Source organism: Camelus dromedarius, chromosome 4 (assembly GCF_036321535.1).
Source record: "Camelus dromedarius isolate mCamDro1 chromosome 4, mCamDro1.pat, whole genome shotgun sequence".
In the NCBI taxonomy this organism is placed as follows: Eukaryota; Metazoa; Chordata; class Mammalia; order Artiodactyla; family Camelidae; genus Camelus; species Camelus dromedarius.
Genome location: NC_087439.1, coordinates 89,369,075 through 89,396,881, shown reverse-complemented (window position 1 = coordinate 89,396,881; position 27,807 = coordinate 89,369,075). Strand labels below are relative to the sequence as shown.

The 27,807-nt window shown below is 41.6% G+C and overlaps 1 protein-coding gene across 2 annotated transcripts in view; it reads left to right on the top strand.

Annotated features, from left to right (window-relative positions):
* PID1 (phosphotyrosine interaction domain containing 1) overlaps window positions 1–26,906 on the top strand; it is a 204,845-nt gene extending 177,939 nt beyond the window's left edge. For both annotated transcript variants that reach the window (XM_031452325.2, XM_064485239.1), the window contains exon 3: window positions 26,150–26,906. In XM_031452325.2, the coding sequence (XP_031308185.2) occupies window positions 26,150–26,626 (477 nt within the window). In that variant the 3' untranslated portion in view covers window positions 26,627–26,906. The remainder of the gene's footprint in view (window positions 1–26,149) is intronic.
* The last annotated feature ends 901 nt before the right edge of the window (window positions 26,907–27,807 follow it).

Sequence of the window (27,807 nt, the reverse complement as noted above, 5' to 3'; positions counted from 1 at the left end):
GTATGCTTTCCCATCCAGGTTGTGAGGTCTGAGAATACAAAGCCAGCCTTTTGCTGAATTCTGCATCACTCCCTGCACTAGCGAACCTTCACACGTGGGCATTTCTCAGTAAATGTTGGTTGAGGTGTTAAATAATGATCAAACTATGTCTAAAATGCATAGATTGTACCTTGGAGAAATAGCTGCCAGGTGCCATTCTGTTGCCTTTGCTTTATGCCTGTCACCTCCAGTCCTGACAGTAGGGAAGGACTGTTTTCTCCATTGCCTTGAATTCCTTAGCTAGTGAGTTCTAGAATGCTGACTCTTTTCTCAAGGGGGAAATTATGATCTCAATGCACCTTGGAAAATTACCCTCAGGGTTTTAATTCTTTTAATTTAAGGATTAATGTGCACGTGTGTATCTGTGAGTGTGCGTCGTGTGTAAGTGTTTGTGTTTTACTTGGATAGGGAAAGTCAGGTGGGGAAGGATTTAAGAAATTGTGAGACAAATGGATCTCATGTTTCTGATGACGGTGGACACCTCCAGCACACAGCAAAGCCAACCATTTCTATTGTTTACAGAATCCCTGTGCAAGATCTGCTTGGTCACAAGAGTGGGAAAAACAGTTACCAACATTGCTTATCATGTATGTTACATCTATTCTGCTTTGGGAAAAAAAAATTCTTTTTTCTCTTTCACGAAAGATTGCTCTAGAACTTAACATTATTTGTCCGAGTAGGGCAACTCCAGAATCCTGAATTCTTTCGGAAGGTCAAGAGAGGAGTTCCCCTCAGGGTACTCAAGTGTGTAGTTTAAATTGAAGGCAAAGTTTCAATGCAAGTGCCGGGTACTTCCCACTCAGCAAAGGTCTTTCTTTCCAGGCATCTTACTCAAGAATGCGCTGTTAATCTGTGCAGGTTGTTAAAGTCAAAGGCAAGCTATCAGTATGGGGCCAGTGACTGGCATCCGGTGACGGCTCTCTGGAGCCTGGCTCACTTAAAAGGCTACTCTGGGTTCATTACATTTCACAGTTTTCATAGCCACCATCTGCTCCCTCCACGGAATTGCTGTACCATTCCATGGCACCCGCACGTTTTCCATTAGGCTCGCTTCAGAAAGTCTACGTGATTAGACGGCTCTCTTTGGAATCAGCATCCAAGTAAAGTAGGTTTTATTTCTGTTTAATTATGTTTTTACTCGTAGAAGTAAAAAAAAAAAAATAGAAGATTCTAGTAGGCTCATGTGCCGTGATCATGACTCCAAAATTTCTCTTCGTCAAATAGCTGCAGTTTAAATTATTTTAAGCCATTGATGGTAGTAGGGAGTCGCAGTGTGGCTCTTCAAAAACACCAAACAAGTAAGCTTTTTCTTTTTCCTTCTCTGACATGGTGACTTTGCTTTGTCAAAAATTGGAGAATGTACAGATTTAAAGAATTAATCCTGAGACAATTATGCTTTGAGGAAGTTGGAAGAAAGTTCAGTGCTTACTGCCATTCAAAAGAGTTTCCTTAAAAGCATAATAATTTACAGGCATTCCAGGCCATTCCCTTTCCTCTAGACTGCCTGGTAGATACCCAAACTCCGCTAAGTTCATTGTTTCCCTTCCCAGATTGTTTTTTTCTTCCACAACTGGCACTACCCTCTCCCGCAACTTGACTCACCCAATATCATCACCTCCATGATCACCAACATCTGGTCTAGCTTGATTTTACTTTCTATTAACTTCTTCTCGTCCCCATCTCCCTAATTTATACCAGTACCTTCTTTTACCCTAACTATTGCAGTAGACTTTTCACTTGCCTGCCTGCCACCCATCCCCCAATCCATTCTCTCCATTGCAATAAAAGGATCCTTCTCAAATAAAAGATCTGTGAATGCTCTTTGCCCATTTGAAACTCTTGAACGGCCACACCTTTGAGGTCAAGATGGCGTGGAAGCTTCTTCATGTGACTTACACATCAATTCCTTCTCCAGCCTCAACATGTCCTCCTGCCTCCTTTAGTTCTTCAGGTCTCAGCTTCAAATCCCTTCCTTTGGGTTTCTTCCCTGCTCCCCTACGTTTGGGTTTGGAGTCCTCCTCTGAGCCTCAGGGTACCCATTGTTTCCCTGAACACAGGAGCTAGCGCACTGATGGTTAAGCGTATGTTTATATCTCTGTATCATCCACTGGACTGCAAGCTTCATGAGACCAGGGATTCTGCTCCCTGTGAGATCCCTAGCATCTAGGAAAATGCCTGGTGCAAGGTATTCAATGTTTGTTGAATAAAGGAGATTTCACCTCTGGGAAATGTTATAAGGTGAGATTAAAACGTCATTCAACAGAATTCACAATTGGTTTATTGAGTTGTATTTACTAGAATCCCCCTGTGAAGTGAAGACATCATGGCACTTTCCTAGTAAACTTATCAGCGGGGCTCATTGGGCTGATTCAGTGCTCAGTTCTTATGTCTTGTAGCATGGTTGAATATGAAGCACAGTGAAACTGGGTTCAATGTTTGGGTTCAAGCCCCAGCAATACCCCTTAGACAGGAGGACTGGACTGTTTGACCTCTCTGAGACTCAGTTTCCTCCTCTGAGGTGAGATGACCCTGAAGCTTACATGCGTGATCATATGTAAAAACTCCTAGCTTGGTGCCTAGCGCATGGCAGGTATTCAGTAAATGTTGGTTTCATGTGTTGTCACGAGTGAGAGCTAAGAGATACTGACATCTCATTTTGGTCAAGATGCTTCAATATTTATTACATGAATTCGAGTCACTGTGTTTGATATAATTTACCAATCCTGTCTTAGAGTCCTCCTTTTACTTTAAAAACTGATAATACAGTTTTAACCAACTTAACCAAACACACACACACAAACCCTCCATTTTCATCAGTTCTAGTCTGTTTCTCATCTGTTTCTCCCTTTGTATCTTATCTGTAGAAAATGCATAGTTTACTCAAGGAGAGCAATTACTGTGCTTCTAAGTTGGCTTTTTTGTTTTGTTCTGAGCTAAGGAATCTTGAAATAACTTCAAATTTATATTAAAAAAACCATTTTGATGCTGAAGAAAGATATTAGTGTTATGTCTTTACATTGTAATTTCACATGTAATTTCAATTTTGAAGTATGATCACCTTTTTGGTTTTTTGGCTACATCGCTTTCATGAATTTTTGAAGCTGTGGTAATGGAGCTTTTTTCCTCTGTAGGCATATGTCACGGTCAGCAAATGTATCTTAAGGACGTGATACAATCAATGGCAGAAGAAATCAGATTCAGTCCCTGCCCTCATGGAGCGCCCTTCCCTTTCTTCTTCTTTTTTGTTTTTCAAACTTACTCTCAATTTAATTAACGTAATGAATGTGATCCAAAGCACACCTACTGACTTGACATTCTTATCAAGTCTCACGGAAAGTGCAGTAACGCTGAGGTCGAATGAACATGAGTGACTGGCAAAGAGCTATCATTCTACAAATGTACTCGAGAAAAGTTCCCGGAAGAGTTCCCAGATGTGTGTCAGCAGGAGTGTCTGACATGTGGGCATCTTCATGGTGTAACCAGCTTATAAATGTGAACATTCATTTAACCAGAAGGGACTCCCTTTTTCTCCCCACTAGCACTCACCTGAGTTGCAATCAGTAATGATACTGCTTGGTGTCTTCTCTGCTGGAAACCAAACAGCTGCTACGAGAAACCAAGACAAATGAACAAACCAAGGAGGACTGTTGAAGAGTTTCTTCTGTGAACTTATTTTTCTCTCTTTCCCAGAATCTGGTGTTGGCCACTAGTGAACTAGAATACTCTAAAGGTGGTGAGTAAGGATGCTGGGTGTGTTTTTGTTGATTTCCCAAGAAGATACTCAGCAATATTCTACTGTATATTTGCCCTGAGATGATATGGTGTAGAGTAGGACTGGGAAATAGTTCCCCAGTATTCAGGTGTCCATGCAGAGAAGCAGCTCTTGCAAGTCCATGGGGATGATGTTTATTCTGGTTACTCTTTACATTCAGCCGAGTGTAACTGACCTTGCGAATTGCATTCTGCCTCGGAGGAAGAAAGGCTCTGCATTTCTAATTGCCTTTTAATTCTTTTGTAAACATTTAGGTCAGCAAAATATCACTGTCCCATTTTCGATGTACACTGAAAAGTGATTTTAAGTATCTCCTGCTCCCATCTAGTTCTTAATGAATATGGGTAAAAAGCGCTGTGTCCATTCTCTGTGCATCAGTAATTTTGAGATAAGCATTATTCTATGTGTGAATTCTCAAATGCCTTCTCAGCCTCTCTCTGGAACATTGAAACAAAGCCCACAGATGGTTCTTAAGGCTGACCAGTTCCACTGACTAACGGAGTCTGTTGATAGCGTTTTAACCAGGCTCTCAGACATTGGTGATAATTCTAACAGAATATTTAGGTATTTTACTTGCTAAATCCTGATATTTCATAAATAATTGTAGTTATTATGGTATAAGACATTTTTTCTCACTCAGATTTAATTCTGTTTTCAGTGTTTATATTTTGCTGAAACAAGAAAGTGAAGGCTTGTTTGCAGAAGGAAAGAGCACTTGGCAGAACCAAAAATTTATTTACAAAATGAGTCTTTCTATTAACTTTCGTGTTCTTCTGGGTTGTTTTTGTTTGTCTGTTGCTGGTTTAGCCTCGGTGGTATTCAGCACTTCCTGAGGTCAGAGAAAATAATAATTTCTGTCTGTTAATGTTAAAGTTGTGTCTGTTACTTTCCATGTGGAAAAAAACATCCTGGAAAAATACTGTGTCCAATGAAGGCAGTGATTCTTTGGCCAAATAGACAACTTTGCCTCTTGTTCCATCAAAGGAAGAGGCTTCTCTTCTGGTCGTGAACATTCAGGAAATATGGGTCTTTAATATTAGAGTGTATTAGAGGATGGACCCCTAGGGACCCTGATGTGAATTTATTTTAAGCATGCCACAATGTAACTTATTACCCTGGAAATTGATTTGAGCAAGAAGTGTGTGAGCATCTTTTGACTCTCAGATTGCTTGGTGGTTGTAATGGGAAACGGAAAAAAAGAAGCAAACCAGGTGAAAAGGATTCATTTCATTCTGGGCTGTAGTCAGAGATAGATTTTGATTTTTTAAAGAGATTCATTTATATGATATTATGCTGAGGCCTTATTAATGTGCTACATCTACTATTTCAGAGTCCAGTTTCCTAACGAGAGATCAATTAATTATTCAGATGACTCTCCCCAGAGAGATATGTTCAGAGGTCAAAGACAAGTAGATAGTATGCCTCGCAGAAGACGAAGTGTATCAGTCATCAGTGGCCACAATGTTGCTACGTAACAAATCATCCTGAACTCATTTGCTGGTTAAACAGCAGTGTTGTGAACATACATGGCCAAGGGTTTGGCCATTAGTTGAATCAGTCAGTCTCCCACATGGTAGGTCTTTCTCTGTGGCTTTCATTCCACTACATTCTTACCCTTTGATTCATCTGGATTTGGGAACTATGAGACAGATTCCTGAGAGCAACCACTGAGATTTCATTGTGAACGAGGAACAGTATCTCTGAATGGATGTGCTCTACCGCTCAAAATAACTAGATTGTGTGCAAAATACAGATAACTTGCTTCTTCTGATTAATTAAGAGTTCACTGGAATTGGAGATTTTTCTGGATTTGAATTCCAGCTCTTAACAACAAATTGTGTCCACTTGGGCAAGCCACCCAGCTTCTTCAGCTTCTTAGCCTCAGCTTGCTCATATGTGAACTGAGAACCCTGACTCACAAGATTAGAGTTGAGTGTTATACCCTATGTGGAAATGCTTTGCATTCTTTTAACGGGCTCACAATGAGTTATCATTATTGCAACCAAGCTGTGCAACTATAAACGTTCTAACCCAGCATCCATGTCTATATTCTCAGGCCTTATTCTGGTTTTTAGTACAAAATGGGTAGATACAGTGATAAGTTTATTTGGTGAGGTATAAGCGTGGTGTTGTCTTCAGTTTATCACATGCTGTATTTTGAGTATTGAACCAAATATGTATTATATGTACAAACAACTTAAAAGACATCAGTATTTGGTTTCCTTTTAGTTTGATTCTATGAGCAGGAGAAACCATAGTTATGGTCAGAGTCGATTTCTAATTATCTGCATGTAGATTGTATCAGAAGCAACACTACCTTTATCCATTTACTGACAATATTTTCTCCTCTGCTTATTTTTTACTTCCCTCTTTTCAATGGTGGCTTAGCAGGACCCATGGAAAGTCTTCTAAACATGTGAATTGACCTTTGTTTATCTTACCTTCCTCCTCCTCAGGGAAGGTTGAAGCAGAGAGATAAGTCACAGGTGGCCTGGTGTTTGGCATCCTTCTCAGGAGGGCACCTGTTCCTGCGGCGCAGGGAGGAGTTGCAAAAGGTAGCGCATGTCAGCCAACGAAGTTGCTGGAGATGCTTTGCCTCTCTTCTTCCTGTCCCGGGCGTCTGTGCAGGGTCTCACAGTTTACTGAAGATCTGTAAATTTTGTGGGTGTGAGCACCAATCATGAATGAGAAACATAAAAGAGCACGAGAGTGAGTTAGGAATTATTTACAGCACGTATTCAGTCACCATGTCTGGTCCGTCATTTTCTCTGAAGAGTCTGGTTTCCTTCCTTCTCTCCACTGCACAGATGCTGACCTCTGTCCCACACAATGCCTTTGTCCTCCAGGGTAAGTTTCTGAAAAGGCAAAATCCTGACTTGCAGGCAGACATAAAATAAACAAATGTTCAGAATATATGATACTCATCAATCAGTGAGGGAACCAGGCAGAAGTTATAGCCAGTTCAAGAGAGAATGTGAAGACCAGGTTTACTGATAGATCAGGAATATTGAAATGAATGTACAAATGGAGCCAAAATCCGAGGGGGCGGTAGTGGGCATGGGAGTTACTCGGATCACTTCTGGACAGGACCGAATTTGTATATCTTTACACAAAAATTATTTTGCATTGCTATCACTTACCTACAACTCAGAGTCGTGAAATTCTCCCATAGACCCAGAGTCCAATAACTCAGAAGGCTGTTCTCTAGAGTCCGGACAGTGCATAGTTTTCCACTGAGGCACAGTGTTTTTCTCTGCGGCTGGCTGGTCCCATTGTGGTTGCCTTTGACCCCCTCCGTCAGATTAAACTTCCACGAGCATTGCTTCCATCATTTGACTCACCTCTGCCAAATTTTCTTTGGCTTACTGACATTGATTCTATCTAGTCCGAACTCTTACCAGTCATCAAGTTCTTTCATAATCTCTTACATCTCCAGCATTGCGTGCCATTTTTCTCCAAAACACAAACCCTGTTTTAGTTAGACAACCTTCTGCCCTCCACATGTGCTCGGGTTTAATTCCTCAGCCGAACCTTCTGCAGAATCTCTCTCTTTAAATCTGTTCAACCCTTTGTTCAGGGCCAGTTCACCTCAACTTTGTTAAACTTTGTCTCTTATGACCTATGTTAGGTATGTGGATGGTACCCAACAACCCATCAGTTAATGATCTGCTGTTTTGTATTATCAGGGATCACTTCCTGTTTATCAATTCCAACTTGACTGCAAACTCTTTTTCGGTCACATCTCACCTCGCCTAGAACTTTTATGACCATTTAAAACCCCCCATATATACTTTTTCATCTTGATTACCACCCATTTGTATTATTAAAACAAGAATTGAATAATTGGGAAGAGATGGAGAAATGTTTCATTTCTTAAAGTTATTCTAAGGTTCCGTGGACAATTTCTGAATCTTAATCTAAAAACCTTCCCCAAGAGATCCCCTTGGTATGGGTCTGCCTCAACTGATAGCATATTTTTTTTTTAAATACTGGTTTAACCTTGAAAAGAATGTATTTCTTGGGAGCAGACAGTTAACTAATGTTCTGTTAGACTTTTGTGGGACAGGTTTTTGTTGCTCCAAATCATAGTTGACTAAAATGCCATTTAAAATCATTTACTTACGGAAATATAGTTTTCATGATAATTATTGCTGGCACACATAGAAGAATAAAAGTTGTTTGAGACAAAGATGTATTTAAGTTGTAGAGCCCTTTATTAAACACAGTTTCTACTTATAAAGAAAACTTTTAAGTTGCATAAAGTAAAATGCTGCTCATTTCTTATTCTTAGTCCTTTTAGTCCATTATTATTCTCAGGGTCCCAGCTCCTGAAATGGTTACCGAATGCCTTTTCCCTGACGTCAGCTAGGTGCCGCATAACCTCCAGGTAGTTCTCAGTTCAATTTTTCTTCCTGTTTGAAATGAGCATTTCCCACAGGTCAAAACAGACAATGGATAACCAAGTAAATCTATTTCATGTACAAGGGCTTCTGGAGAAGAAAATGGCCCAACACATAAATCTGTCTTCAAAGCCTTAAGTGCTTTATTGATCTCCATTTGTTGAAAGAGAGGCTCTCGAAGCCAAATCCCAGCAATTAGGCAGGAAGGCCCTTGGTCATAAGCAGAAACAGTCAATCAGCTCTTCAGAAGAGTAGAATCTTATTACAGAATCTTATGGTATTTAAAGGTATTCGTTAAAATAGTACTATCTTTAAAACAGAAAATGTAGCTGGAGAGTTTCTCCCTATATCCAGCATTATATATATATATTCATGTATGACTGAAGCATTGTGCTGTACACAGAAATTGACACAACATTGTAAACTGACTATACTTCTATAAAAAATACAAAAAATAAAAATAAAAAAAGAATAAAAATTATAGGGACTCAGAGAGTCCAGAAGAGTCAAAAAAAAAAAAAAAAAAGACTAAAATCCCTTTGACAAAAACATTCTCACACATATGTGTGTATTTGTATGTCATCTTTTTCCAGCAGCCTCAAGAAGATGATTTCCTATCTGTCCATTTTTTCTGGGTAGTTGAAACCTTTGGAGCCACAAGGATTAACACATAGACATTAGGTTAATTCCTAGTACTGAATATTTTGACATTGTAATATTGTTAAATTGCTTTAGCAAAATGATCCTTTGCTAATGGAAGTGGAAACAGCCCGCATTCTCTGCGTGATCAGCAGTGGGAGCCTAAGCCAGGAAGACTCCAAGCTTTCGTGGGACTCTGAGCCCACACATTTCTTGTTGAGCTGGAGACTAAAGGATGCTCCTGACTATTGCTGGGCAGCGAGAGCCTTTCTGAAGGGAACTGTTTAGTTTAGCTCTATCTGTAGACAAGATGGGAAGGATTTCTGCCAGTGCTACAAGAGGGAAATGTTACCTACCAAATGGCCTAGAAAGCAGGGAGAAAGAGGATTTAGGAACTGGAGGAGAAGAATCCAAGCTGGACCAGCAAGCTGTGGTCACATCAGTTTGTAACGATCCTAAAGGCAACCTCCTCCAGGTCTGGGTTTTTTTTTTAAGGTGAGACTTTGCAATGTACTGGACATTTATTCTCATTTAACTTTCTCCTTGTCACAACCCAATACTGTAGGTATTATTTTTTGTATTACATAAAGGACTGTTAGTTTCGATTGTCTTTTTTATTGTCTTTTTTTTTTCCCATAGCTTTGGTCTGAGCTTCTGACACAGCGTAAAAAGTGCAAACATTTGTTAAAGGAATCCTCACTTTGTAGATGAGGAAACCAAGATTGAGGAATTTCCCCAAGACCATGTACCAGTTAATTAGCCCAACTCCCTGCTATAAAATCCATAATTCAAATAACAATAAGGATTCAAATATCTTAGGATTCCAAAGCTGTTGTTTTATGCATATTTGTCTGTTTAAATGGCATAAAAATTTCTCTGTTTCCTTTTTTTTGTTGTTCCTTTTCTTTTTATAAAATTCTGCGGACAGTTTGAGCTTATTTCCTCCATGCAGGAGGAAGAAAGAAAGGAAGAGGCGTTTGCACATGAAATAGCCATTAAGTTGCACAAGAGTTCCTTCCAAGCCCAGGAACTGTGGTGATAGTCAGGAGTGTGTGTTGAGAACCCTAGAAGAAAGTTAGAAACTTGGGGACACTAGAGTCAGACCACTGTTTCAGTCGGCTCTCCTGCCTACCTTCTGTACCAGCTTTTCTCTTATATTGTATGCACTGCTGACCTGATGGGTTTCTAATCTATTGTGCAGAGCAAATGATTATTTTCTTCATAGAAAATGTTAACAGGTGCTCACAAAACTTATGATTTAAAGAGCAGTGATTGACATTTAAGCATGTGAATTTTTGTCTTCAGTTACGACCCTTAGACCACCGCCATGCTCGTCATGGTGTCATGGTCATGGCTCACGCCTGAGACAGACTTCAGTGACTTAGTTGCAGGCTCACTGCAAGTTTGAGATGGGACACTGAAGGGCTTGATGGATTGTGGCCAGACAGGAGTGTCTCTGAAAGGGTCCCGCACAAGGATATGCACACATTGATATTTACATGGCGCCAACATAGTGTGGCCTCAGCTTCATGGGACTTTTCCAAATCCACCATTATTTGGTAATCACCATGCTGAGACCTGAGAGTGTACTTTTCAAGCAAATATTTGGAAAGATGGTCTTTTTAGAAAGGAACTATTAAGGGCCAATGACTTGACTCAGCATAGTCCAAAAAACCGTCTAGATGTATTGTTGGTCTCACCCCAGGATGATGGGTTTGCTGCCACAGTGGTTCTGAGCCCTTTATTTTCCAGTTTAGAGATTTTCCAGATTGATGCTGTGTTAGGACTGTGCTGGAGAGGCTCTGTGTTTTGACAGCGAGCGAACTCTCCAAGGTTTTCATCAGTCATGGCCCTCATTGTGCATTGTAATACGGGAGGAGGGAGACGTGACGCTAACGGCTGCTGCTCTAATGGGGGATTTCACAGAGAGGGATGCCTGCCTTTTGTGCATTGAAAACAATGTCTCTTATCTTGCTTCAGGGAACGCACTTCTGTCAAGATTCACAAAAATATAACCTAGAGAAACTGGAGATGTCATCTTGGAGAAGTTCTATAGCCGGATGACTTACTGTTTTGGCATTCTTTCATATTTTCCCTTTTCCATAATTAACATTTATAGAATTTTGACTGTACAATTATACATGGATAGGTGCATGTAGGGGTATGAATATATATCAATACTTATATGTATACATGTATATATAGTATATATCTCAGCATGTAAATTGTTTTCCTAAGATCATGATAAACTAAATTGATTGTTAGAGAATTAGAGAATTCTGGGAAATTCTGCTTCCAGGCAAAGGCTACTCATGTCATTGTAATGAAGCAAATTGTTCACAGAATTATGCGTGTTCTTTGTAGATGATTTTTTTGCTTTCCCCTACTCTGATCAAATTTGAAAATGGAATGCATATAGTTAGAAAGTTTCTTAGGATCTTCTGAATTGTAGAAAATGAATTTTAGGATCTCTGAGATGTTAAACTTGGGAAAGAAATCAGAATGTGCCTCGTATCATCTTTTCGTATAGGAAGCTCTTGGTTATCAGTTACCTGAGCTATTGATAATGGCTCCGTGGGCAACACAGAAGTTGTTGAAATGCGTTTGGCTGCTTATGTTTGCTCATGGGTGCGTTTCTGATGTTTTGGAATCAGCCTGCATTTTAAATAAATAACCTTGATTGCCGTTGTCAACAGTATTATTCATCATTGTTGTGGACATATTGGTCAGTGGAGAGAGATGTAAAACAAAAGGGCGATACACATATTGAAAAGGAAATAAACCACCCTCTGTAGAAGCAAAAAGGAACAAGGAAATTGAACATGTCATTCATCAAGGAAGAACTAAAGATTGCCAATAAACATACAAAAAATTAATCTTACTAACAATAAAAAAAAACAGGATAGCATTTTTCATCTGCTAAATTGGCAAAGATGCTAAAAAGGATGATCATCATTGTTGAAAAATGTCTGGTATGTGGACGGAATCTCATACATAGCTATTGGGAATAAAAATTGGCAAGATGTTTCTAAAAGGTATTTAAAAATATATACCAAAATCTTAAAAACATTCATATTCATCACTGCCATAGCTCTACTGCTAGGAATTTCCTATAGGCAGTGTGTCTTTTCTTCTTTTGCATTGCTTAATCCTTTTGAGAATCAGCTTACAGTGATGATTCCACTCCTGGGAAAATGCAAATGCACAATCAAGTTTGCATTTAATTTCTTGGGTCTTGTGGTGTTTGCCAAACTCCAGCCAAATGACAACACCCTATATTGCAATATTAATTTTGCATGACACCCAAAATACTGTTACTTTAAAAATGATAAAAAAAATCATAAAACAAAATCTGTAAGACATCATATTGAGTAGATTTCATGTATAAAACTGCAAAATGAAACATAAAGTAAAATCTGACATTTATAAAAATTAAAAACTAGCGTAGTGCACCTGAGCATTTCAGTATATGTCATCCGTCACTTGCTGCTTCTCTGCTTCCCCTGGAGTCCGCGGAGCTGGTGGGGTTTCAGCCGCCTCCTGCCCTGGTTAGCGTCCCTGCGCGGTGCTCTCTCAATCTGTCTTTGGGCTGCTGCTCTTCTTTACCCAGGGCTTTTGAGTGGCAAGTTTTGCTTTGTTCCCTCTTTCTTATCAAGGAGACGTGTTTATGAGAGAATAAATAAATGCCAGCCCAGGATGGATCTAACTGCCCTTTGCAATTGAGAGACCTGCCCCCTACAGGGGGTCCCTCCCACTAGGACCAAGGGCTGCAGGGTGGGATCCATGTGGGTAGGAACAAAGTCTGGTAGTGAAGAGGGCTGAGATGCATTCGTGGTCCTAGTCCAAAGGGACCCTTAGATCAGGGGCTCTCTAAGACTTAAGTCCATGAGGAGGGTTTTTTAAATGAGGGGAAAGTTGCTAGACCCTGTTCCCTCTAGCTTCAACAGTTCATTCACACCCAGAAAGAGACTATCTTAGAGGTATAAAATCCTCGCTCCTCATGTCATAGCAGAAGTAATCTGGCACTATAGGGCTCACCCTGAAAAGCAGAATCCGTTTAAATCACAGTATGTGTCATAAGGGGACCTTTTGGTTTCTTTATATCCCCAATCTTAGTATGTAGAGTCTAGTGCTCTTTTTTTCCCCCCCTTTTGTGGTTATGCCATCTCTGGTTGAGATCTTGCACCAAGTAGAGCAGAGCCTTGAAATCAAGCCATTCACAAACCTTTGCTCAGGCACTTGAGGGGGAGAGTCTGAAGGCAGATCCCATTTTGATTCAAAGAGGTGGTAAGAGAGGCCCTGAACAGCTAAGCTTTGGATCCAGACTGCCTGTGTGACCTCTGCCCCAGTGACTGAACCTCTGTGTCTCAGTTCCCTGGAGAATGAGAACAAAATTGGGAATGAAAACAGGACTCATCTCCCAAGGCTGCTGTTAGTTACCACTCCATGGATGCTAGGCAGTATTTTTATTTTCATATTGTGGATGAGACCTGTACATAAATAATTAAAAGCCTTAACTAGTTCATTTTAACTTAATTTCCTGGTGGCATAAAACTGAATATTATCTTTTTTTTAAATTTCATTTTGTTTTTATTTCTTTTTTTTTCCTAATCAGATTATTACTTAGTGAAGTGTTGGCTTCAGTGAAGAGGTTTGAGCTTTGTTTTGTTTTTATCTTATCGTGGGGTCAGGAGGCCATCTGTACCTGGCTGAACTAGGGCCCAGAAGTAATTAGTACAGAAATGGCTTCCCTGCCCGCCCTCCCCCGGTGTCTGGGTGCTGCCAGTTTGGAACCAGAGTGAGGTGGGAAAGCCTTCTTTGGGTATGTTGTCCAGGAAGGAAGTGGAGGAGGATGGCTTGATCTGCTTCTGATTTGAATTCCTTTTGCTGGAAGAGTGTGGGTCAGATAGAAAGATCAACTCAAGAGAGACTGCACCGCTCTGGGTACAAAATGCAGCTGTGTAGGTCCCAGTGACCAAGGGTGGCCCAGAGTAGGACAGAGGCCCATTTCCCAGGTTGACTCTAATCCTGGATGGTTCTGGAAGCCCATGGTTGAAAGCTGGGCAGCGCTCTTGGCATGAACGTTGGTGGTCCCCTCGAGGACACGGAGGTGCTCCAGAGGCCTGCGCAGTGGTGAGTGGGAGCCAGTGAGATCAGAGCTGGGAGTAAGGATGCAGGGGTGCCACGTGGCTCATGGCACAGGTACGGGCTTTAAGCGGCCTCTCCTTGGGGACACCTCCAATCACTGACTGTTCTTTTATTGGGAGCTATTTTGCAGCGATCAAGGTCGTCGGAGATCTTGCCACCTTAATTTGGGCGTAAATAAGCTGAGTTCGTGTTTTTATACCTGCAGTCTGGGGAGGTGTGGGAAATTTAAGTCTCATGTGATATTGAGAGGAAGTAGACTGGACTGTAGATCAGGTTTAAGTTGGTGGATTTCCTATACATTTTGAAAGCAAGATGGCACCATCAAATTATAAATTTCTTGTCTAGACCAAAATAGAACAGAAGGATCAGATAGTTTGGAGGCTGAGTCTTTCCTTGAATCTAGGCTTCCTAGTTAGAAGAATAAAAATCTGACTTGTCTTCTGCTTTGGGAGGAAGATTGGAGGCAATGATGAAATTAATTACTTTAGGGGTAGTTTTTCATTACCTGGGGCTTAGATTATATTCTTATTTCATATTTTTTTCTGAAAGTCAATTAAGAAGAAATTAAGATTGGTTTCCATAAGATTTAGCCAGGTCTATTAATTTTCCCATGATAAATGTCAACGAAAAGAAAAACTGAATCCTGTTTCCTTGTGCCACAAAGTGCATTTTCTCAGTCTCTTTCTCTCACAAGTGCATACACATGCATGTGCATTCTCACACACACGCACACACCACACATTTCTAATTTAATGATGCTGAAGTTTGTTTTATTGCTCAGCCACAAAAAAGAATGAAACCTTGCTGTTTGCAACAGCATGAATGGACTCGGAGGGTTTTATGCTTAGTGAAATAAATCAGACAGAGACAGATGCTGTGCATTATTACATATACATAGAATCTAAAATCTAAAACAAACTGTGAATATAACCAAAAAGAAACAGATTCGCAGATATAGAGAGCAAACTGGTGGTCACCTACCAGTGGGGAGAGGGAAGGGGGCAGAGGCTGGATGGCATAGGGGATGAAGTGGTACAAACTCCTGTGTATAAAATAAATGAGCTACAAGGATATGTTGCACAGCACAGGGAATATCGCCAATGTTTTATAACTATAAATAAAGTATAGTCTTTAAAAATTGTGAATCAGCCTATTGTACACCTAAAGCATATAATATTGTAAATAAACCACATCTCAATAAAAAGTAAATTAAAAAAGAACTGAAGTTTCTTTTAGCATCCACACACAGAGAAAGCTTTGCAGGGAAGGAATTTTAGGCAGCTGGTGGAGTGTGTGTTTCTGTGTTAGGACTAAGGTCTGACGTTGGGGAAGGTAGCATTACTTCCGGCTTGCTTGGTTTTTAACTGAATCTGTTCAGTGGAGGGGAGCCTGGCCTTGCTGCAGTGTGGCTCCTGGTACGGTGGGGGCTCCTTTGACGGAATCAGTGAGAAGCTCCGGGAGCCATTTTTTTCCTTTAGCCCCTGAAGTGAATTGCCACCAGGACGAGCAGGATGACTGGACAGAGATGGGCGATGCCAAGTTTGATCCAAGCTGCCGGCACTTGAAGCAGGCGGCAGAGGCCCTCCTGTCACAGCAGGGGCCCCATCTGTCAGTTCTGTGAGTGCACAAATTCGAGGCATGTTAAGTGACGGTGCCGCAGTTTGCTGCTCTTGGCAGGGGACCCGGAGACTGGGACTGACGTGTCTGCTGGGGAGCAGGGCCGGCATCTTGGCTCGGACTTGGGACACTTGCCATTTAACTGAAATCTCCCTCCAGCTTCCTGAAACTCTTCATCGTAGCTGCGTTCAGAAAAGGAAGGCTTCCTTATCATCACACGTGCTCTCCATCCTTTTGTTTCCTTGTGCAGCCCGTCCAGGCGCGCTGGCGCTCGCTGGTCCCCTTCTGAGCCTGTGCACAAGTTCTCTGAAAAGCACTGAGCATACAGAATAAGACATCACTGCCAAGGGTGGTAACAGAGGCCTGACAAAGAAACCTCGAGCTAATAATCGAGAGAACCACCAAAACAAACAAAAACACCACCCGCCTCTAAACTTTTCTGCCTGCTCCTGGTTTTTTTTTAAACTAGTAAGGAAAATTAATTTTAAAAATACTTTCAATATCAAGTTGAATGTATTTCAGGGTTTTTTTGGATACTTTTATTATTTTTTCAGGATCTCAGTCATTCACTTTAGGAGCTGAATTATTATTATTGCTGTTGTTCATTAGCCATTATAAATAGACCAACGTCAAAAAGGAAAAGAAACTCTTCGCATGAATTATGCTGAATTTTAAGAGTTTGAAAATTATAACATTATTACGCCATTAAAATGTTGGAGGCTAAGGAGAATTGATTTTTTTTATTCCTTTAATATTTAATGGGCTCGAGCCATGTGCCATATGCTGTTAATAGGCCACAGGCCTCTGCGTTCTGGGAGTGTGCACTCTGGAATGGGCTGTTGTAATTGGTCGCTAGATATTGTTTACACAAGGTGACATGGAGGAACCTTGCAAGAAGCACAAAGAGAGAGTCCCAGGGACTCGGGAAGAGTGAGGCCACCTGCAGAAGAGAGGTGCCAGGACCCACTTAAGGCACGTCCTCTCTGCTCTGAGTCCCTGACAGTTCAAGCCGGTGCACCTCCGTGCGAGGCTCCGTTGGCCTGTCGCCTTAGGAAATGACCAGCACACAGTCATCTCATCTTCCCCCTAAGGGTGAGTTGGTGTTGAAGGGGAATCAGTCTACCTCCCTTCAGAGACTTCACAACTTCGATTCGTGAAATCACTGCTGTGGAATCCCTGGGTAGAGGTGGAGAGTTGGTGATAATTGGGGAACATTTGGGGCTCTCTCTAAGATAAGGAGATGGGCTCCACAATGGCAGGGACTGTATCTGTCTTGCCCCATGGCTGTATCTTCTGTGCCAGTGCTGTAGCTCCAGCCTGAGTCCACGTGCAAAGGCAGGAGAAGACAGACCAATGTCCCAGCTTAAAGACAGTCAGCCAGAGAGAGCAAATTCTCCCCTAGTCCACTTTTTATTCTGTTCAGGCCTCTGTAGGATGGGGCCCACCTACACTGGGGAGGACTATCAGCTTTACTCAGTCTAGAGATTCAAATGTTAATCTCCTCCAGAAACAAGCCCACAGACCAGATCTAGACTACACCCAGAAGAACATCTGACCAGTGTCTGGGCACTCCAGGACCCAGCTGAGCAGAAAATCAATGGTCACACCAGCTTCCTGGTAGACCGAGGAGGGATGAGCTGAACCAGCACCAGTGCTGTCAGTGATGGGACTTTGAGCTCCCGCGAGTCCACGGATTGTTCTTTAGGTGCCTGGAGATCTTGTCACATGAAGCATCGCAGCCTTCCTGTGGGGCTAGTGATGGAAGAACATGAGAACGTGGGCGCACACAGAAGACACTGGAAGAGCAGAGCGAGTGCAACCAAAAAAGTCAATATGCGAAGACCCACATGTAAGACCCAATGAATTTACAGGGAAAACTTTCACCTTTATAAGAAGCTACTAAAACAATGAAAATAAGTTCTTTGAAAAAAAAGTGTCATGCTTTCCTGGCCTGACTCTGTGCGTCGTAGTTTTTGTATCTTTGTTTTAGGTATGTGAGGTCTCCTTGACCTTGCAAAGAGTCAGTCACCTTGCAAAGAGCCTCAAAAATTATGGACGGGACGTCTTCTTTTTCTGCCTTGGCTGTCCACACAGACCTCCCTTCTGATGCGGTTCACGTGTCTCCACCATGAGTTGTTGGGCTGCATTTTCTGTTGACCTGGGCTGATGGCCTCCGTGGCTTTGTGGTTCTGCTGAGCAGAGCAGAGCAGAAGGGAGCGATCCGAACCTGTCTGCTGGAGGGGGATTGCACCTGTTCATTGCTAGTACTGCTCCCCTGTGGCTGAAAATCAGACTCTCTTGACCACAGAGCAGGTGCTTCTTGAAAAGTGACAGACAACTTCTTCCTTTTCCTTAATCCGTGAAGATTTGAAACCTTTGCTCCAGTGCAAGTACACTCTTAGTAAAAACAAACGTGCTTACTGAAGTGGTCGTTCATCTCACAAAGATCTTAGGACGCCCCTTCATTCTTATCTATCCTTTTCTCTATCTCTATCTATCTTTATATACATATATATTTATATATAAGGTTACTCTCTTATATATAAATAAAACACCAGAATCAGAGAATTAACATTTATACAATACTGTTATATAATCTACAGACCTTATTCATATTAACAATTGTGAGCTAATGTACTCTTTACCCAAAGAAAAATAAATGATGGTCCAGGATCCAATCCAGGATTATGTGACTGGTCTCTTTAGTGTCCTTTAATCTATAGCAGATTCCTTTTTTTTTTTTCTGTCCTTTTTTTATTTTTAAAGTTTAAACAGTGCCTTCCGTTTGGGTTGGTCCAACATTTCCACATGAGCAGGTTCAGGTGACTGGCAGGGAGGTCACAGAAGGAAAGCTGCGTCCTTCACAATGCACATTACTTTGTCCCTTGGTTGTGATGGGTTCTGCTAAGTTTCCCTCCTGAAAATTGATTACTCTCCGTTTGTAATTACTAGGTGTCTTGTGGGGAGACACCCTGAAGCTATATAAATATCCCATCTCTCAGCAAACCTGTAGCCCCCAGTTTCAGCATTCACTGATGCTGCTTCTTGCTGGAAACGTCTGTTACTACGGTGGTTGCCAAATTGTGGTTTCCTAATCATCTTTACCTTGATTAGCTTGTATTCTGTTAGAAGAACTTTTCTTTTCCCACCATTAATTTATTCCTTTATCTATTTATATCAACATTGATTCATGGGTTCTTACTTTTTTTGGGGGCTGTAGTCATTACTATCACTACTTATTTTGGTGGTCAAGTTGTCCTTGGTCTGGTTAACAGGAGCCCCTTTCAAAGCTGGTGCCCTGTCCTTTGGACATATTTCTGCCATTTTTTAGTACTTTCTTACTTCCTGATTCAGCATGGTATTGCAGGATCATTTCATCCTTTTCATGTGCCAGCTCCGGAATCAACTGTTTCTCTAAGGAGGGCTGGCTCTTTTCAGTGAAGAATGGTATTTAGAAACCAGGATTTGGGTTTCAGGTGTAGCTTTGCTACTGGCCTGTCACTGCTTGCAGTCTGTCAGTGGGCACTGCTGAGAAATAAGTGTGTGTGTGAATGTAGGCATTTGCACACAAGCATACCTCCGTCTCAATGTCAGGGTCTATCACATATGCAGCAATACACAAGAGTGTCTGTTTCTTCACAACATTGCTAGCATAATACGTGCTATACTTTTTAATCTTCACCAGTCTGATAGGTGAGAAAGGCACCTCGGTGTAGTTTTAGTTTGCATTTCTCTAATTATGAGATCTTTTACATAATAATCAGTCAGGTAAGACCTATTTTAGGGGTTACATTTCGTTTTTTACAAAATGCGTAAATATTCTAGTTGACCACACATTTTGAAGTACATAACAAATATTTCCATCATACATTTAAATAGTTACAAAAGATCTAATTTACATCATATTTTAAATGCGAGTTGACAAGGAGATTAGACCAGGCCATTTCTTTCTTGTTTAGGGTCATCTTCCCTTTCTCCCAAAAAGGGAGAGAATGAATTTCAGAACTGTTTTTTATATATTGATTTCACACTCTGTCATATTTCCCCTATAATGTAAAACTATTTGACATTTTCAAAAATTATTTTCTGAAATATAATATGAGTTTAAGTTCAAATATTTCTCTGGTTTGAGTTATCCTTACAATAAATATGCATGTTCCATTGGTCAGAACAACATATGTTATAAATTTTGATAAATAATTATAAATAAAAAGTAGTAGACAAATTACTCAGTGCAATGGATGAGATGACATTTTTAAGTGAAATTTTTATTGAGAGAATTGATTCACATTAAATTGTAAGAAATGGTCCAGAGAAGTCCCATATACATTTTACCTACTAGTCTCCAATGATCACACTTTGCAAAACTATAATATAATATCACATTCATAGAATCCAGCAATTATTCAGGTTTTCCAGTTTTCCTTGTACTAGTTTGTGTGTATATGTGTATTTAGTCCTAGACAGTTTTTGCACTTGTGTAGATTCATTATCCTTCCCTGCAGTCAAGATAATGAACAAGTCCCTCACAACAGTAACCACTCATGTTTCCCTTTTATAACCACATCCCCCGTCTCCTGCCACTCACCTCCATCTCTAACCCCTGACAACCACTAGTCTGTTCTCTATTTCCCAAATTTTGTCATTTCAGAAATGATATATAAATGGAATCATAACAGTATGGAATCTTTTGGGATTGTTGTTGTTTTTTCACTCAGCAGAATTCCCTGGTGATTCAACCAAGTCGTTCCATGTATCAATAGTTCATTCTTTTTTCTCACTGAGTAGTATTCCAAGGAATGGATGTACCACAGTTTATTAACCTTTCACCTGCTGAAAGGCATCTGGACTGGTTCTGGTTTTTGGTTATTACAAATAAACCTACTCTGAACATTCATGTAAAGACTTTTGTTTGAATATAGGTCTTCACCTTTCTGGAATACTTTGTAATTCCATATTTAGTTAGCCTTGGCGTACCTGTCTTGTTTCAAACCTCCAATGGTTTTCTATTAAGAGCTCTAGACTTGTAGTCAGTAGACTGATGTGTTTATTTCATTACCTTCAATTGAATGCTGTCTCAACATTATTCTTTCTAAATGTTTGGGGCCTTTTCTGGTCCATTCCTAACAAGTTGTGTGCTAAAGAAAATGAATTGATAAAGCACTACAAGAACAGAAATTGGTGACATTTTTTACCTGCCACCAGTATTTGTCCCTTTGATCCATTTGTCAGGATAACTGTCAAGCAGCGTGCTTGATACTGATTTATCATTTTGAGAATTTCTCATTGTGAACACTTTAGGGCCTAGAGAGCTCTCCTGAATTTTGCTCCCTTTCTGGTATATTCCACTGATTAGAAAGCAGAAGGGGAGACATCAGACTTGTCACAAAATAAATTGTTCTTGTGCCACTGAGTGGAACAGTGGTTTGACCATCCTTGGGCCAGCTCACCAGAAGGAAGCAGATGAGGGAATGTGTGTTTTAATGTGGTGTCATTTTTATTAAGTGACTTTGTCTTCTGAAGCACACTTCAGTGCCTTCTAGATAAATTGCTTCTGTCTTTGACAGTGACAATGACAATATTTCCAGGCTTCACATATCCAAGAGCCAATTGACAGGACAAATTGCACATGGGGACTGCTTGATAAATGCAAGATGGGACACAGCCTCTCAGATCACTCTGCATCATTGGAACTAAGTTGTAATATAAATAACAGAAGTAAATCTGTCACTTAAATACCTAATTGTGAGACATGCTATATTTAACAGCTGAAGCCATGTTCATCTCTTTGTTTGAGTGCAAAAATAGCACATAATTTTTCCTTCATGTTGGGTCTTAGTAAATTTGCTTTTTTCCCCATGATATACATTTATATAATAAAAAAGAAGCTATCTCTCCTAGTAAAAATTTCATTAATGTTTTTATAGTTTTTATCAACATAGCCCATGTGGATACTTGGGAACAACCGCTAAACAATAAAAAAAAATATTCCCAGTATGCATAACCTTAGGAAAATTACTGAAATAAATAAATAAATAAGTGGCACTAAGCAAAGGCACATGTATACACGTGCTCAGGGGAGATGCCTTTTAGAAAATCTCCATCCTACTGCCAGCATTATTACTACTACTGAAAAAAAGATTAAGAGTAAGTCTGTAAGCCTTTGTGGGTTGTCACCATCCCCTTTATAAAGTGTACTGTTAAAGTCAGAGGTAGGCTTACCCTACAGCCAGGCTCACCCCCCTGCCTCTTAGTTAGCCGACCACACCTGGCCAAACAGATACAAAGCAAAAGACTTTGGAGGATGGCCTTGTGGGGAATGGCAACAGTTCCTCCTCATCCCTGTCCAGCCACAAGACAGCTGGGTCGACTCCTGCCCTGATAAGGGTGAGGTAGATCTGCCCAAAAAATAGGCACCGGAATGGTCCCCAAGGCTTACTCTGGAGAAGAAACCCTAGTATCTATCCAGACATCAGGGCAAATGTAGGGTATCTGACAGCATTCTAACTGCCAGCTCATCTTGTTTGGGAGGCAAAGTCAGCCTTGTATCTTGTACATCTGTGTCTTCCTAGCTCCCATAAGGTTCCCCTCTCCCCTGGGACTCTTCCATTGGCCTACCTAGTCTTCTACCTTTGGGGATGTTTTTGGTCTCAGACCTTTTTGAACCCAAGAGAAGTTTTCAGATCCATCAAAAGCTCTCCCAGAAGCATAATGTTCATCTCCCTAAGGCCAGCCTTGCTTACGTAACACAACATTCTGTAAACTCACTCGTAAGCATCTTCCGCATCGTTGGAATGTAAGCCCCCAAGAGGGCAAAGACATTTATTGATGTTGTTCACTAATATACCTGGTTCCTAGTAGGTTCTCAGTGAACACTTATCAAATGAATGTACAGCTAAAGAAATGTAATTTTCAAGCCCAAAGCTTATATCATCACTTCCATTTTTTCTCACAACATCCTACATTTCACTGTGAACAACACTTATCCTTTAACATCTTCTTCGTGGCCTAAAGCATGTTATACCAGTTCAAGGTCATGGTTAGCATTACCGTTGTCTGCATTGTGGATTGTTAGGTACATTGGATCCATCCCCACTCTTCAAAGTGCCTAGTGGCTTGTAACTCCTCTGTGACCAGCAAGGAAGGACGAAATTCAAGCTGGGATCATAAATCTCAGGATTTTGTCCTTTTCCCTTTCTCTGAACATGCAGGTGAGAGTTAACGTGAGAAAAGAAGAGCTTGACTGGTATTTGGCTCTTGGGGAAGAGCGGCTCTTCTTTTTCTCATCTCTGCCTTGTAACCCAGAGGCTATGAGGATGCCCAGTTAAGTTTTCTCCATCCTGTGTTCATATCAAGTTATTCTGTGTCAGCTGGGGAAAGGAAGTCTCCTGCAGACGATGAAAGAACAGCAAGATCTTTTATACCCTGAGTAAGGCCTTTGGAGAATCTTTGTTCTTGGCGTGTCATCCTGGAGAAAACCTGTAGTAACCTGAACCAAAGCTGGGCTTCTCAAGTTGGGAGGCTGGGTTTACCCAGCCTGGAAAGTTGAAGGCCCCCAGGAGACCAGATGCTTGGGTTCTCACGTGCTCATCCGTTCCATTTCCCATCTTCATTAAGGGACCCCCGTCATTACCCTTTCCCATCCCTCTGTCTGGTCTAAGCTGAGATGAATCAGGTCCAAAATAAGGGTTTTTCAGGTCAGAATGAAAAATGGACTGGCTACCGAGAGGAAGGAACGGAATGGTGCCGGCTCTTCCAGAAGGAGGCACGCTGGGCAGCCAGGGTTTGTTTTGCCGCAGATGAGGAAGGAGTGGTGATTCATGAATGGAGAGCTGGCTGGGGTGTTGGAAAACTCATGGATGGGAAGGAGAGATTCTGAGGACACCAGTCTCTCCTGATCTGACACCATTAATGCTGCAGACACTCTCATGGGCCCCTTGGCTCCATGGACTCTGTGTGTTTTCACGCGCCGTGATTCTTCTCCAATACCTTCTTCAGCTAGGGTCAGGCAAACTCACTCATGCACAGTGCAGACGTCTGTGTCTGGGCATCCGAGTATGCCATTGAATGACACAGAGGGAAAAACTTTTCATTTTTTGCTCTGTTTGTTTATTTCTCTCAGAATGATTCATTCCTCATCTGTTTCTTGCCCAATGCCTGTTTCTGCAAGCGTGGCCAAGATGCCAGTATCTACTGCCTATTTCCAGCTGGTTGTAACTCCTCCTAAAGAAGCTTCTTGTCATCGTCCAAGTCTCTTTGTTCCAGCACCTTAGGAGGTGACATCTTGAAAAAAATCTGTCTACCGTTTTGGACCTTTAGTGAATAATTTTGTGACTCTGTTTCTCGTCTGCCCTGCGGCTCTGGGAGATGCAGGTATTAAGGATGAGGCTCAGAAGGGACTTATTCATGTAGGAAACATTCACCTCTTTCATAGACAGGGCGGATAACGGTCCTCATTCACAGACGCTGTATCTGTGCACAGTTGTGGAACCCCCGGGTCAGCCTTGCACACTGAGTCCTGTGTTCTTACTCACAGGGAGGAAGTGCCCACAGAGGGCCATGAGAGCAAATTTCCCACATGAGGAAGACTGGCACGAAGGGGTCTCTCTCTGTATATAGATTCAGAGTAAATCTCCGAAAGAGTATTGACATAAAAGGACACATGGATAATGAGACATGTGTACTCGTGGTCCCATATCCACAGGGGGCATGCCTGAGTGCATGGCATAACTGAATCTTGGGTACTTTGAGACAAATGAAAAATAAAGTTTTTACTGTTGCCCTTGAACAGCAAAGCCATCAGGCACATCTCTATTTAACTACTCATACAAAAATAAAGAGAGAAATTCACTTTTTTTTAAGCCTAAATATTTTTTTTCAGTAACTTAGAGTCAACAATATGGGTGAATGCCACACTCTGGAGACCTTAATTGGAGAATCAGGAAATGCGAGGCAGGCAGTAAATAACTGACTTATTAGGGGGGAATTGCACAGAGTCGGGGTTCCAGAACTCAGGCCGGTAACGATGATAGCAGGGCTGATTTTAAAGGGTCATTCTGAGAGGAGACGGTGTTGATACATCATTTCATCATTTTGCATTCCATTCTCAAGGACACTCTATTTAGAGAATTCTTTTGATTCCACGTCTAGGGAAACTATTCAGGTCATTTTTCCCCTGCATCTCTTTAAGAAGTGCCAACTTGTTAACGTTATTTTTTTGTATTAATGTAATCTTGTAGAATATCAGACCATGTTATCAACTCCCCAAAGGTAACAAAACAAAGTTTCATTGACTTCCCAAGGTTCACCAGTGACATAAGGTAGTCTCTCCGACCCATGTTTTGTGTTGCCCAGGTCTTACGGGGACCAGAGAGTGGTTCTTTACTGGAACAGTTAAGGAAGGTTTGGGCAGGGTTTTTTATCAAAGAGAAAGCTTGCATTGCCAAGGATGGAGGTGAGCAGGGCCCAGTAATCAAGTAGCAGGACTGGAGCTGTTACCACCAGAGAATCGGCTGTTTTCTCGCATTTCAGATGCATGTTTGTGAATTCTGTGCTCAGCAAAAGGGCTTATCTGTCCATCACAGCCTTCGTGGCCTCCACTGCAAATCCCAGTAGAAGGCAGACATTAAGCTGCATTGCTCGGGCGAACAGCCGGTGTGGTCGCTGGCCCTTGTCCGCATCACAGTTGAGAGTCGTCGTCACATAATCCACTCTCAGCCGTCCTCCATCTGCAGGCTTAGTGATGCTTTGCAAGATGAAGCTAATGGAATATTCAGGATTAGTCCTGGGAGAACATGTTTATGCCTCTCTTTTCACAGCAGACTTGTGGCAGGATGCCAAAAGCCTGCAGTTCTTTGGATGAAAAGTTTTATTTTCTTTGATTTCATTGTAAATAGATTATACTTTTTTTTGAGTTTTAGAAAACAGATAATAGATGTGTTATGCACTGATGCTATACACAATGTGTCTTTATGTCAAGTAGATAAATACATGACCTTATTTTTTGTGTTCCATTTTACCTGAGAAGTTTAGGCTTTTGAATCTTACTTTCTGCAGTTATAAAACAAGAATGAATTTTGAAGACATGCCTGATCCTATACTGACATGGAAAAGAGTGTCATTACAAAAGCGCCAGACAACAGAATGCTGCTGTTTCTTTGGGAGGACCCACTGCATCTAGGATGTTCATACAAATCTGAAATTTCTCTTATAGTCCAAAGATGGGGCAAATGAATAAATTGCTGAAAAGTGAAACTAAATGGAAATAGTTCTCATCAGATAGCAAAATGGTCTAGGAATTCAATCGGTGTCTTTTAAAATCTAACTCTATTATAGACATTTCAGTACCTTTGCCAAGTGGTCAACTTGTTAGGAAAAGTATAAATTCTAAAGATGGTCATTCTTCTAGGAAGAAGAAAGATGCCTCTCCATCCTTCTGGGGTGACCCTGTGACTGTTTGAGAACAGGAATGAACAACTAGAACCAAGAGCCTACCATTGATCTCTCTGATTTTCTTCTTTTCTTCCTTCTGCAGGTTACCTATCTGGGTAAAGTCCCCACCACAGGCATGCAGTTTTTGTCAGGCTGTACAGAAAAGCCAGTCATTGAGCTCTGGAAGAAGCACACACTAGCCCGAGAAGATGTCTTTCCAGCCAATGCCCTCCTGGAAATCCGGCCATTCCAAGTGTGGCTCCATCACCTCGACCACAAAGGTGAGGCCACGGTGCACATGGATACCTTCCAGGTGGCCCGCATTGCCTACTGCACTGCCGACCACAACGTGAGCCCCAACATCTTCGCCTGGGTTTACAGGGAGATCAATGATGACCTGTCCTATCAGATGGACTGCCACGCTGTTGAGTGCGAGAGCAAGCTGGAGGCCAAGAAGCTGGCCCACGCCATGATGGAGGCCTTCAAGAAGACTTTCCACAGTATGAAGAGTGACGGCCGGATCCACAGGAACAGCTCCTCTGAAGAGGCGTCCCAGGAATTGGAATCCGATGATGGTTGAATGAACTTAGGATGCTTCAGCAAAGGCAGCATTGGTCCAGGAATTCCAGGCGATTGATGAATAAGCAATGATTCAAATTTGGGATGACAAGACTGCCAAATTATTGGCCAACCAAGCTTTTTAAATTCAGAAGAGCAAATCTACATCTAAAGAAATGTATTATTAAAGTAATTACGTTACATTGAAATCTGCTGCTGCTGTAACTGTGAGGAGGGCGGGCGTGTGGATGGGGAGGAAAGTTCTAGACTCTCTTCTTCTTCTTTTTTTTTTTTTTTTTTTTTTTTTTTTTTCGGTTCTCATTTTCCAGTGCCTCCCTGTAGGAGATCTCCATGCCAATTTTCACCACTCTCAGGCAAATACTCTGCGGCTGTTATTTGATGGATCATTCCAACTTGCCTTATGAAACCCAACAAGAATGTTGAATGCACCTATAAGAGCCCTAGCTGTAGGGGGAGGTGGTGAGCGCCGATGCCGCCAGGAGGCCCCCAGGTTACAGGAACATCTCAGGCAGACCTGAGAGCTCCTCTCCCCTGGCTGGCTTCGGATTCTCTCCTCAGTGAGCAAGTCAGCACAGCCTTTACCGAGCTTTACAACTAACAACCTGATAGCTGGCAGTTAATTCACAGTTACAGATAATGCTTTTATTACATAAATGTATCCAGTAGTACCTTCTTATTGTATTCACGTCATCTATTTTCTTAGCATACTTGCAACTACTAAGAGCCCCTTTCCTCCTCCCGCCCCATCCACCCACTTTGCCCGTCCAGCCCACGCCAACATCCCTCCAGGGATGGCGTCTCCACTGACACCGCAGGCCACCGAAAGGGAAGAAAATAACCAAGCAGGTGAAAGAAACAATCAAAGCAGGCGTTTAGAACCACCACCACCACGACAGAAAGTCTGGCAAAAGGGAGTGAGTTATCAGCAAGCGAACGAACTCCATGTAGGCAGCCCTTTTTTTTCAACCTGGATTTATGGTCACTTGCATAGTTGATGGTGTTGTCTGAGGAATCTTCCACGGCAAGCTTCACATCTGATTTGGTATCACTAAGGAAGCCCTGCCCCCTCACTCAGCGTGGCCCTCGTGTGGGGAGCAAGCTGTGCAAACTGGACTTACGTACAGAACCTCTGTCCGTTTGATTCTAAAGGGAAGTCTGACCTTCTGCTCTTACAATTGGATT